Source organism: Mobula birostris, chromosome 4, assembly GCF_030028105.1.
Source record: "Mobula birostris isolate sMobBir1 chromosome 4, sMobBir1.hap1, whole genome shotgun sequence".
In the NCBI taxonomy this organism is placed as follows: Eukaryota; Metazoa; Chordata; class Chondrichthyes; order Myliobatiformes; family Myliobatidae; genus Mobula; species Mobula birostris.
The window spans coordinates 199,565,265-199,577,979 of NC_092373.1; the positions used below are offsets into that span (position 1 = coordinate 199,565,265).

Genomic DNA, 12,715 nt, shown 5'->3' on the forward strand with positions numbered 1-12,715 from the left:
TTTGTAACATTTGTGAGAGCTGTATCAGTGCTTGCCAATATTTGTTCACTGTAGCTTGCTTTGAAGGGGACTGATATTCCTATTGCATTTTCAGTAAGTATTTATGACTTTGTGTGTTAATGACAGGGTATGGGTGTGCAGGGTAAAAAAAAGGTCAAGTTTTGAAGGCAATTAAGTGGGTATAGTTTGTCAATTTATGCAGATAAAAGGTGATGCATTTTTCACCTTCCTATCAGTTTCCATCAGATTCAGCCCTTTATCAATTCCACCTACCACTTCCCAACTTCTGACACCATTCCAGCTACCTGCCCCCGCACTCATCACCTTCCAGCTCTTACTTCACCTCTTCCCACTACCATTTTATGTCAGCTTCTTTCTTTTCAGTCCAGAATCTTAATCTGAAGTGTGACTGTCCAATTCCAACCCCCCCCCCCCCAAAAATGTTGCGGAGAGGATATAGAAACATAGAAAACCTACAGCACAGTACAGGCCCTGCAGTCCACAAAGCTGTGCCCAACATGTTCTTACCTTAGAAATTACCTTGGGTTACCCGTAGCCCTTGATTTTTCTAAGCTCCATGTAACTGTCCAGGAGTCTCTTAAAAAAGCCTATGTTATCTGCCTCCACCACCGTCGCCGGCAGCCCATTCCATGCACTCACCAATCTCTGCATAAAAAACTTAACCCCTGACATCTCCTCTGTACCTACTTCCAAGAACCTTAAAACTGTGCATTCTCATGCTAGCCATTTTAGCTCTGGGAAAAAGCCTCTGACAATCCACATGATCAATGCCTCTTATCATCTTATACACCACTATCAGGTCACCTCTCATCCTCTGTCGTTCCAAGGAAAAAAGGCCGAGTTCACTCAACCTATTCTCATAAAGCATGCTCTCCAATCCAGGCAACATCCTTGTAAATCTCCTCTGCACCCTTTCTATGGTTTCCACATCCTTCCTATACTCCAAGTGGGGTCTGACCAGGGTCCTGTATAGCTGCAACATTACCTCTCGGCTGCTAAACTCAATCCCACGATTGATGAAAGCCAATGCGCCGTATGCTTTCTTAACCATAGAGTCAACCTGCGCAGCGGCTTTGAGTGTCTTATGGACTCGGACCCAAAGATCCCTCTGATCCTCCACACTGCCAGGAGTCTTACCATTAATACTATATTCTGCCATCATATTTGACCTACCAAAATGAACCACCTCACACTTATCTGGGTTGAACTCCATCTGCCACTTCTCAGCCCAGTTTTGCATCCTGTCAATGTCCCGCTGTAACCTCTGACAACACTCCACACTACCCACAACACCTCCAACCTTTGTGTCATCAGCAAATTTACTAACCCATCCCTCCACTTCCTCATCCAGGTCATTTATAAAAATCACGAAGAGTAGGGGTCCCAGAACAGATCTCTGAGGCACACCACTGGTCATTGAACTCCATGCAGAATATGACCCATCTATAACCACTCTGCCTTCTGTGGGCAAGCCAGTTCTGGATCCACAAAGCAATGTCTCCTTGGATCCCATGCCTCCTTACTTTTTCAATAAGCCTTGCATGGGGTACCTTGTCAAATGCCTTGCTGAAATCCATATACACTACATCTACTGCTCTACCTTCATGAATGTGTTTAGTCACATCCTCAAAAAATTCAATCAGGCTCGTAAGGTACGACCTGCCTTTCACAAAGCCATGCTGACTATTCCTAATCATATTATGCCTCTCCAAATGTTCATAAATCCTGTCTCTCAGGATCATCTTAATCAACTTTCCAAGCACTGAAGTAAGACTCACTGGTCTATAATTTCCTGATGTTTTCAATTGTTGTGGAATCTAGGATCAGAGGGCACAGCCTCAGAATAGGAGGACATCCCTTTCAAACAGAGATGAGGAATTTATTTAGCCAGAAAGTGGTGAATCTGGAATTAATTTCACAGACGACTGAAGGCCAAGTCGTTGGGTGTATTTAAAGCAGAGGTTGATGGGTTCTTGATTAGTAAGGGTGCCAAAGGTCTTGGGGAGATGGCAGGAGAATGGGATTGAGAGAGATAATAAATTGGCCATGATTGAAAGATGGAGCACTCAATGGACCAAATGACCTAGTTTTGATCCTTTGTTTTGAGTGTACAGCCAGTGCTTTTGTATTGTTCCAGATTCAGCATCTGCAGTCTCTTGTGTGTCTGCTATATATTTGCATGCATAATGGATGAAAGGAGAGGAGCTCATCTATAGCCCACCAACTCTGATTTTTCCTCTTGTAGCATTTAGCTATGGAACTCGGCATTGTATCGACTCCTCATACTAAGTCTGACAAATTGGAATACCTCAAAAGAATGAAGCACGTGGCACCACAAGAGGCCAGCTCAGGTCAGGCTTGTATATCAGCTGCTTACTTGTATTCCGTTTTGCTAGGGAAGCACTAAATAAAGAAATTGGTTAAAAACAGTAGATTGCAAAGTTAATCATCATTTAATGTAAATCTATTGACCAAGGTAACTTCTGCCAATGCGCTGCGCTCAAAGTAAAGAATCCAAATAAAACATGAGTGATGTTGAGGACACGGAAGGAACAGTACTAGGTCATTTAACCCCGTGAGTGTGTAACACTACCAATTGAGGTCATGGCTGATGAGTGGCTTCTCCATTTTGTCTCAGATCTCTTAAGACTTTGTTAATAAAAGCCTACAAATCTTAGATTTAAAATTAACAATCAGCCCATCTTCACTTGCTCTTTGTAGAAAAGGTTTCTAAATTTATGCCTCCTTTGCATGTAGAACTGTTTATAACTTCATCCCTGCCATTTGATCTTGAGGCTTTAACAGAGCAGGTTCTCCTGTAATTATGCCCTGGAGCGTAGGAGAATGAGGGGAGATTTGATCGAGGTACACAACATTATGTGTTTAGTATTCCGTTGCTGTGGTAGGGTTAGCATCACCCTAAAGCAAGGGTTCCCAAGCTGGTGTCCTCAGACTCTTGCATGATGGTGTTGGTCCATGGCATAAAAAAGATTGGGAACCCGTGCCTTAAAGCTATTCTTCTTGGGCTCTTGGCTCCCGGTGGAGCATAGGCCATTGGTGACCTCCCATCTCCATCGTCTAAAATGAATGGTATGATTGGAGTTCACTGATGTATCTGTAATCACCCTAAAACTATGCACACTGGTATTTGATGTTTAATTTTGCACTGAAAGGGAGGCTTTATCCACTAGGTTGGGTGAGATTAGAATTAGAGATCATGGGTTAAGCATGAAAGGTGAAATATTTAAGGGGAACCCAAGGCACAGACTAGGTGGGCCGAAGGGCATGTTTCTGTGCTCTAGTGTTCTATCATTCTAATACAACCCTCCTATGTCAAGTCTTGTAAAGTGTTCCTTGGTACCTGCTTAATCTGTATGCACACTTTCAAAGCCCAGTATCGTTAAATGGTGTCCAGGACCTCTTATTGTTCTCATAATTCAGAATTTAGCATTGACGTAATACAACTTCTATCCTCATGTATTCTAGTCCCCTAGATATTATAAAGAAAAGAATTCTATTCGTTTTTTTTGTGATTAATTTCAGCACCAGCTGCTGACATTTCAGTGATTAATTTCCATAGACCCGAAATCTCTTTGGGCATTCATTGCTACCTTTACGCTATTTAAAATTACTCTGCTCGATCCATTTTACGTCCGAAGTAATTGACCTTACAGATGCCAGCACTGAAGTCTGTTTCCCATTTGTTCAATATATTAATATCTCCTCTTGTAATTTAATGTTTCTATCTAGCTTGTTTGCAATGCCAATAGCAAACGTTTTCTACCCTGTTTTCCACATCATTTTACAAATAAGATGAGTATTTTTGGTCTTGGGGCCCCTACTAGTAACTCGTCCATTACCCTTGCCAAGTTAGTAAATCCTCTTTCGTTCCATGTGCTTTAACTTCAGCTATGGTCTAGTCAGCATTTTTCATTTTTATTAACCGCCTTCTAATTGGCCACAAAAGAAATTCTGTTGCTTCAGATTCCTGCTAAAAATGCTCAGCTGGGAAGAGTCAGAGTCGTAGCAAAACCAGGCACTTCAGCCCATCTAGTCCATGGTGAACCATTAATCTGTCTAGTCCTATCAACTTGCACTCAGGCCATAGATATCCATACCTTTTCCATCCATCTACCTATTCAAATTTCTCTTAAATGTTGATATCAAATTCACATTCACCAGTTTCCCTGGCTGCTTGTCCCTCATGTTCCCCTTTAAGTATTTCACCTTTCACCCTTAACTCATGACCTGTAATTCTAGTCTCACCCAACCTTAGTGGAAAAAGCCCCTTTGCATTTACGCTATATATGCCCCTGATAATTTTGTATACCTCTATCAAATCTCCCCTCATTCTTCACAGGGAATGAAGTCCTAACCTATTCAGCTCAGGTCCTCAAGTCGTGGCATCAGCCTGTAAATTTTCTCTGCACTCTTTTAATCTTATTGACATCTTTTCTGTATATTGGTGACTAAAACTGCACACAATGCTCCAAATTAGGCCTTACCAATTTAATATTAACTTTGTTTCAGGAACTAATGCCCCACCTTCAGGAGCTCGACCTCGTACCTTCCTTCCAGGATTGAACCTCAGCAGCCTGTCCGCAGAGGATATTCGGATCGCTGGAATGGCAAAGCAGGTCAAAGAGGTTTTGCCTCACATCCCACTCAATGTCATTAAAATGGACTTGGGTATGACTTTGTCTTCTCTTCCTTTCATCAGCTTATCCCAGTTTCATTTGCACTTGTTTCCATATTAGAAGGGTTATTATTGGTATTGATTTATTATTGTCTGACATGCTGAGATACAGTGAAGATATGTCTTGCACACTGTTCATACAGATCAAATCATTAACAGTGCATTGAGCTAGAAAAAGGTAAAACAATAATAATGCAGGGTAATGTGTAAATACGACTTAAACTTTGCAGTACAGGTAAACAATAAAGTGCAGGATCATATCAAGGTAGGTTGTGAGGTCAAGAGTCCGTCTTATCATACAAGAGGTCCATTCAAGACTCTGGTAACAGTGGGATAGAAGCTGTCCTTGAGCCTGGTGGTACGTGCTTTCAGGCTTTTGTATCTTCTGTCTGATGGGAGAAGGGTGAAGCCAGAATGTTCAAGATGGGTAAGGTATTGGCTGCTTTACTGAGGCAGCGTGAAGTGTAGGAAAAGTCCAGAGTAAACTAAGTACATGAATGTCACCATATACAACCCAGAGATTCATTTCCTTGTCGGCATACACAGTAAAAACAAGCGCAATAGAATCAATGAAAGACTGTGAGCAAGACAAACAAACAACTAATGTGCAAAAGGTAACAAACTGCAAATACAAATTTAAAAAAAAAAACCAAAATAATAAACAATAATTATCAAGAACATAAAATAAGGTCCTTGAAAGCGAGTTCGGTGGTTGCGGGACCCGTTCAGGTTGGAGTGAGTGAAGTTATCCCCTCTGGTTCAAATAGGCTGATGGTTGAGGGGTAATAACTTCCTGAACCTGTGGCATGGGTCTTGGGGCTCCTATACCACCTTCCTGATGGCAGCAGAAAGAAGAGAACATGACCTGGATAGTGGGGGACTCCCTGATTATATATGCTGCTTTCCTGCGACAGCAGTCTTTGTAGATGTGCTCAATGGATGGGAGGGCTTTACCCGTGATAAACTATATAACCATATAACAATTACAGCACGGAAACAGGCCATCTCGGCCCTTCTAGTCTGTGCTGAACTCGTACTCTCACCTAGTCCCACCGACCTGCACTCAACCCATAACCCTCCGTTCCTTTTCTGTCCATATAGCTGTCCAATTTAACTTTAAACGACAACATCGAACCTGCCTCAACCACTTCTGCTGGAAACTCGTTCCACACAGCTACCACTCTCTGAGTAAAGAAGTTCCCCCTCATGTTACCCCTAAATTTTTGCCCTTTAACTCTCAACTCATGTCCTCTTGTTTGAATCTCCCCCACTCTCAATGGAAAAAGCCTATCCACGTCAACTCTATCTATCCCCCTCATAATTTTAAATACCTCTATCAAGTCCCCCCCTCAACCTTCTACGTTCCAAAGAATAAAGACCCAACTTGTTCAACCTTTCACTGTAACTTAGGTGATGAAACCTAGGTAACTGTAGGTGGGAGGAGAGAGAGCAACGTGGTCAAAGTTTAAATTAATATCCATTGCAGTGACTCACCTCACCACTGAAATTTGGTTCTTGGGTCCATATTTAGATCAACTTTGTGATATCTGGAGTTGGATGGTCCTGGGTCCTGACTGGAAATCAGTTGAGTAGATCAGTGACACTCAGTGACACCATTGACAGCTTTCATCATGGCTGATGACTGAGTGTAATCTGAATGGTCGGTAATTTATTGGATTGGCTTCATACTGTTTCAGTGAATAGGGTATAGATAGATAGATAGATAGATATACTTTATTAATCTCGGTCAACTTCCCGGTCAATATGCCTGGTCAACTTTCCAATTTGTTGGGTCAATGCCAGAACCGTTTAGGCAGAGATCAACCAAGTTCACCAGGAAGGCCGTATCCACTACTTTTTGTAGGACTTTCCCTTCAAAGACATTGGTGTTTCCAATCCAGGCCATGATGTAACCAGGATATCAGTATGCTCTCCATCACACACCTATAAAGTTTGTCGAAGTGTTAGATGACATGTTGAATCTTCACCAACTTGTAAGAAAGTAGAGACACTGCTGTGCGTTCTTTGTAATGACACTTGTACCCATGACCAGATCCTCTGAAATGATAACACCAAGGAATTTAAAGTTGCTGTCCCTCTGATCCCATGATGAGGACTGGCTTATGGACCTTCAGTTTCCTCCTCCTGAAGTCAATACAACTCTTTGGTCTTGCTGACGTTGAGTGAGAGGTTGTTATTGTGGCACCACTCAGTCAGATTTTCAATCTCCCTACTATATGCTGATTTTTTTGGCCAATAACAGTGGTGTTGTTAGGAAAATTAAATATGGCGTTGGAACTGGGCTTAGTCTCACAGCCATAAGTATAAAGCAAGTAGAGCAGGGGCTAAGCACACAGACTTGTGCACCTGTGCTGATGGTGATTGTGGAGGAGATGTTGCCAATCTGTACTGATTGGGATCTGTAAGTGAGGAAATTAAGGATGCGGTTGCACAAGGAGATATTGAGACCAAGGTCTTGAAGCTTATTGATTAGTTTTGAAGGGATGATAGTACTGAATGCCAAGCTGTAGTCAATGAAGAGCATCCTGACTGTCCAGATGTTCCAGGATTGACTGAAGACCCAATGAAATGGCACCTACTGTTGACCTATTATGAAGGCAAATTAGAGTGGATCCAAGTTGCTTCTCAGCCAGGAGTTGATTTGTTTCATCATCAGCCTCCATGGAGTGGAGGCTGTTTCCCATGATGGTTGAGCTGTGTCCACAACTCTGCAGTTTCTTACAATGGTGTGAAGATCATTTGAGGTACCAAGCATTATGTACCCAGAAAAATGGAGATTATCGGATGAGATAAAGCAGGATTGGGCTATTTGGCTCTTAGTGCCTGCCCTGCTATTCAGTTGGGTCACGGCTGGTTGCCTATGTTAGTGCCACCTTGCTACACTGACGTTATTTATTGAGATTCCATTTGAGTTGTTTGCTGCCCGAGTCTATCTCTGACTTTCTTTGTAGCTGAGTGCCACAGATCTCAGCAGTGACTCTAAAATCTCACCACACAGCCTCTGTTAATCTTTTACACTGGGTAGTGAACATGCCTGACTGCTCGACTGGTAAGAACATTGCATGCCTAGTTGGCATGTACCACAGTGTCTGCCATCAGCACTCTCAGTTAAAGATTAGCTTTGTTTGTCACCATGTACACTGAAACACACAGTGAAATGTGTTGTATGCGTCAACAACCAATATAACCTGAGATGTGTTGGGGCCATTCTTCCAGCACCAGGAGTGTGAGAAGAAACTGGAGAACCTAGAGGAAGCCCACGTGGCCACGCAGAGAGCATGCAATCTCCTTACAGACTGGACAGGAATTGAACTCTGGTTGTTGGTGTTGCAATAGCATTACGCTAACATCTATCATAGTTCAGTTTTCAGTTCCGCCGCTGTCTGCGAGAAGTTTGTACATCTTTCTCATGAAGTGCATGGGTTTCCTCTGACATTCCAGAGGCTTACCGGTTAATTGGTAGTAGTAAACTGCGCTATGATTAGGCTAGTATTAAATAGGTGGGTTGCCAGGTGGAGTAATTCATTGGGCTGGAAGGTCTTGTCCCATGCTGCATCTCTAAATAAAAATAAATAAAGGATTAAATAAATGTGGTGGTTCTTTCCCAATGATCTACCACTCTGTTGCTTAGTAAAATAATGTCTGATTTGGTTTGGGCCTTGGCTCCATTTTCCAACTTAATCTATAGAACCATCCACTTTCGTGAGGTCCAAACATTTAGCACCATAAAGAGCTACAGCACAGAAACAGGCCCTTTGGCCCACAGTCTGTGCTAACCATCAGCTATTCAGTTACATTCATTCAAAGTTAATACAGCCTAGTCCATCAAAGGCAAGGCCTGCCCCACCATTTACATGGAACGCTACCTCAAGAAAGTGGCATCCATCATCAGAGACCCCCACCATGCAGATCATTCTCTCTTCTCACTAATACCTTTGGGCAGGTGGCACAGAAGCACCAGGTTCAGGAAGAGTCGTCATCCTGCAGCCATCGGTCTCCTGAACCAGCTTGGATAACTTGACTTGCCTCAATTCTGAACTGATTGCACAACCTATGGACTTGCTTTCAAGGACTCTTTACAACTCATTCTCAGTTGTTATTTTTCATGCAGTTTGTCTCCTTTGGGACATTGGTTGCTTGTCAGTCTGCACTTAAGTAGCTTTTGGTCAAAAATTATATTGTATTTATTTCCTGTAAAATGTCTGCAAGAAAAGCCTCAATGTAGTATATGGTAACATATATGTACTTTGATAATAAATTTTACTTGGACTTTGTGAAAAGGTTTGGAATCATAAAGAGCTACAGGTCCTTTGGCCCACAGTCCATGTTGACCATTATCGATTCATTTGCACTCATTGAATATTAATCCATACATACTTTTCTAAGGTTACGTCCATGCTAGACCGGATAAATCTGTAACCGAACCTTTTTCTCTTTGTTTCGACCCTCTGTCCACACTGAAATGGCGTTTTCCTCCCCCGAAAACAGAGCTTTTCTAAAACACCCTCCAGAGTGTGTAAATTTGAAAACGCTGATTGTGCAGAGCAGTGTGTATGGGATAACCAGAGATTTCTAAAAACGCTGTCATGACGTGCCGGAACAGATGGTCGCGGCAGCGCGGCATTTCATTGTTTTCTTGAACGCAACTCCCCACACAACCTAACAATTTCAGAACAGATGGCAACGAGACTGAAGCCAGAAGTTAGAAATGTACTCACCAAATACTTTGACCCATAACTTACTGAATGAATAAGTATACTCACTTTGCCCTGTTTTCTGTCCTTGCTTATAGGAAGGTGGTTTACCTATTTATGCAAGTACTTCTCTGACAATAGATGTGTAACAGCCTAATGTAACATTGTATGGAAATACAAGATAACACTGATGCAGACATGTTTTATACATTTAACAAGGTGCTTGATTAATGCAACAGAGTTGGTCAGTTTTTCAATGTTCGTCATCAGCCGAGTCGTACTGTTCGTGAACTCCCTGTCAGTTGCCTCCATACGCTCCAGTATTTGCTTTTTTTAAAGTCCTCCTGCACGAGAGCCAACAGCTGTCCCTTGTTTGGCAATTGCCTTTCAAGTTTTTCCAATCTGTAACTGCACAAACGCGGACCTTCACAGCGAGATTTGACACCAAGCATGTCGCTTGTTTTCCGTAGATGTGTTCTGCGCATGCCCGGTAGGACGAGATTCGCCCAAATACCCATTTTAATGTGGATGGAGGTATTTTCAAAAATGCTTGGTGTGGACACCTATCGTTTTTACGTGAAACCGGCATTTTCAAAATTATCCGGTCTAGTTTGGACGTAGCCTAAATCTATTCACATTCTTATCAGCTTCCCTAGACTCACCTACACACCAGATGTAATTTACAACAGCCGATTAATCTACAAAACTATTCTTTTTTGATTATGGAAAGAAACCAGAACCCTCCGAAGAGACACAGATTGGTAGAGTTGTTAATGAAGAAGGTTGTCAAAGGTTATAGTGAGAAATAATTAGAAATAAGGGCAAAGCAATGGTAGATGGAGCTTAAGTTGGGTGAGTGTGAGATGTTGCATTTTGGGAAGTTAAATGTAAACAGAAAGGATATAGTAAAGGTATACTTGTGAAAAGAGTATACGTGTTGGGCATGTGGCCAAGTGGTTAAGATGTTCGTTTAGTTATCTGAAGGTCGCTAGTTCGAGCCTCAGCTGTGACAGTGTGTTTGTGCCCTTGAGCAAGGCACTTAATCACACATTGCTCTAGTCTGTGCGAGGAGTGGTGCCCCACACAGACTTCCAATCTGTGCCTTGTAAGCCAAGAAAATGCCTGACACAGGCCTCTGGTGGTTTGAGTCGACGTTCCCTCCCTCCCTCCCTGTGAAAAGAGCTCTTGGGAATATAGACGTACACAGGGATCTTGGAGCTCCCTGCAAATGATATTGCAAGGAAATAGCCTGGTAATGGTGGGACATGGCACAATTCCAATTCTAATACCCGTTCCTGTTCTGACATGTTGGTTGATGATCTTCTCTTGTGCCACGATGAGGCCACCCTCAGGTGGAGGAGCAACACCCTGTATTCTGCCTGGGTAGCCTCCAGCCTGATATCCTGAATATTGATTTCTCCTTCTGGTAAACAAAATATTCCCCCCGCCTTTCTATTCCCCACTGGCCTCTTACCCTTTCTCAAGTCCCCTCCTTTCATTTTTCCTATGGTCCACTCTCCTCTCCTATCAGATTCCTTCCTCTCCACCCATTTACCTTTCCCATCCACCTGGCTTCACCTTTCAGCTTCTAGTGCCCTTCCTCTCCTCTTCCTCTTATCCTGGTTGCTTCCTCCTTCCCTTTCAGTCCTGAAGAAGGGTCTCGGCCTGAAACGTTGACTGTTTATTCCTCTCCATGGATGCTGCCTGACCTGCTGAGTTCCTCCAGCATTTTGCATGTGTTACTCTGGATTTCCGGCACCTGCCGAATCTCTTGTGCTAATAGAACTTTGGTAAGGTCATACTCAGAACATTGCGAGCACTTCTGGTTGCACATTACAAAGAGGTTGTGGAAACTTTGAAGAGAGAGCAGAAATAGTTCACCAGGATATTGACTGGATTAGACATTATTTGCTGTAAGGAGAGATTGGATAGCGATGGATTGTTTTATTTGGAGTGTTGGAGGCTGAGGAGAAACCTGATGGAAGTACATAAAATTTCAAGAGGCGTAGGATGGGGTAGATGGTCTTTTCCTCCCCAGATTGGAAATGACAAATATTAAAGGAGATGAGGTTAACATAGCAAAGGGGAAGTTTAAAGGGGTCTTACAAGACAAAGTTTTTACGGAGAAACCCGCACAAAATGCTAGAGAAACTCAGCAGGTCAGGCAGCATTTATGAAAATGAATGAACTGTTGACATTTCAGGCCGAGACCCTTCTTCAAGGCATAGCTGAATTTCTGGATTTCCAGCATCTGCAGAATCCTTTGTGTTTACAGTTTTTATAGTTTTGAACCCGGAATGTGATGGAATCAGATGCAGTAACAAAGTTTGAGACATTTAGACATGCACATAAACAGGCAGGGAATAGAGGGATACACATATGCAGGCAAATGTGTAGCTTAAATCACTATTATGGCCCAAATGGTCTATTCCTGCACTCTATGTGAAAGGTCTCAACCTCAAACAATGACCATCCCTTTGGCTCCATGGATATGGTCTGACCCAGAGAGTTTCTCCAGCAGTTTGGTTTATCGTTTGAGTCGGTCGTATCCCAGATGTGACAAAATTTCTCCTCGAGTTCAACCTAATTCCTAAATTTAGTCACTGATGAAAAATTCCAGTTTCTACCATGGGAGGGCGCTGTTGCACCAAAGAAATCTGTTTTTCTTTTCATAATCAAAAAACAGGAATTCTGCAGATGCTGGAAATTCAAGCAACACACATAAAAGTTGCTGGTGAACGCAGCAGGCCAGGCAGCATCTCTAGGAGGAGGTACAGTCGACGTTTCAGGCCGAGACCCTTCGTCAGGACGAACTGAAGGAAGAGTGAGTAAGGGATTTGAAAGTTGGAGGGGGAGGAGGAGATCCAAAATGATAGGAGAAGACAGGAGGGGGAGGGATAGAGCCAAGAGCTGGACAGGTGATAGGCAAAAGGGGATACGAGAGGATCATGGGACAGGAGATCCGGGAAGAAAGATGGGGGGGGGGGAACCCAGAGGATGGGCAAGAGGTATATTCAGAGGGACAGAGGGAGAAAAAGGAGAGTGAGAGAAAGAATGTGTGCATAAAAATAAGTAACAGATGGGGTACAAGGCGGAGGCGGGGCCTTAGCGGAAGTTAGAGAAGTCGATGTTCATGCCATCAGGTTGGAAGCTACCCAGACGGAATATAAGGTGTTGTTCCTCCAACCTGAGTGTGGCTTCATCTTTACAGTAGAGGAGGCCGTGGATAGACATGTCAGAATGGGAACGGGATGTGGAATTAAAATGTGTGGCCACTGGGAGA

The 12,715-nt window shown here is 42.9% G+C and overlaps 1 protein-coding gene across 3 annotated transcripts in view; it reads left to right on the forward strand.

Annotated features, from left to right (window-relative positions):
* aup1 (AUP1 lipid droplet regulating VLDL assembly factor) overlaps nucleotides 1–12,715 on the forward strand; it is a 72,382-nt gene that overhangs the window by 46,575 nt on the left and 13,092 nt on the right. For all 3 annotated transcript variants that reach the window (XM_072256757.1, XM_072256759.1, XM_072256758.1), the window contains 2 exons: nucleotides 2,267–2,372; nucleotides 4,552–4,710. In XM_072256757.1, coding sequence (XP_072112858.1) covers nucleotides 2,267–2,372; nucleotides 4,552–4,710 — 265 coding nt within the window. The remainder of the gene's footprint in view (nucleotides 1–2,266; nucleotides 2,373–4,551; nucleotides 4,711–12,715) is intronic.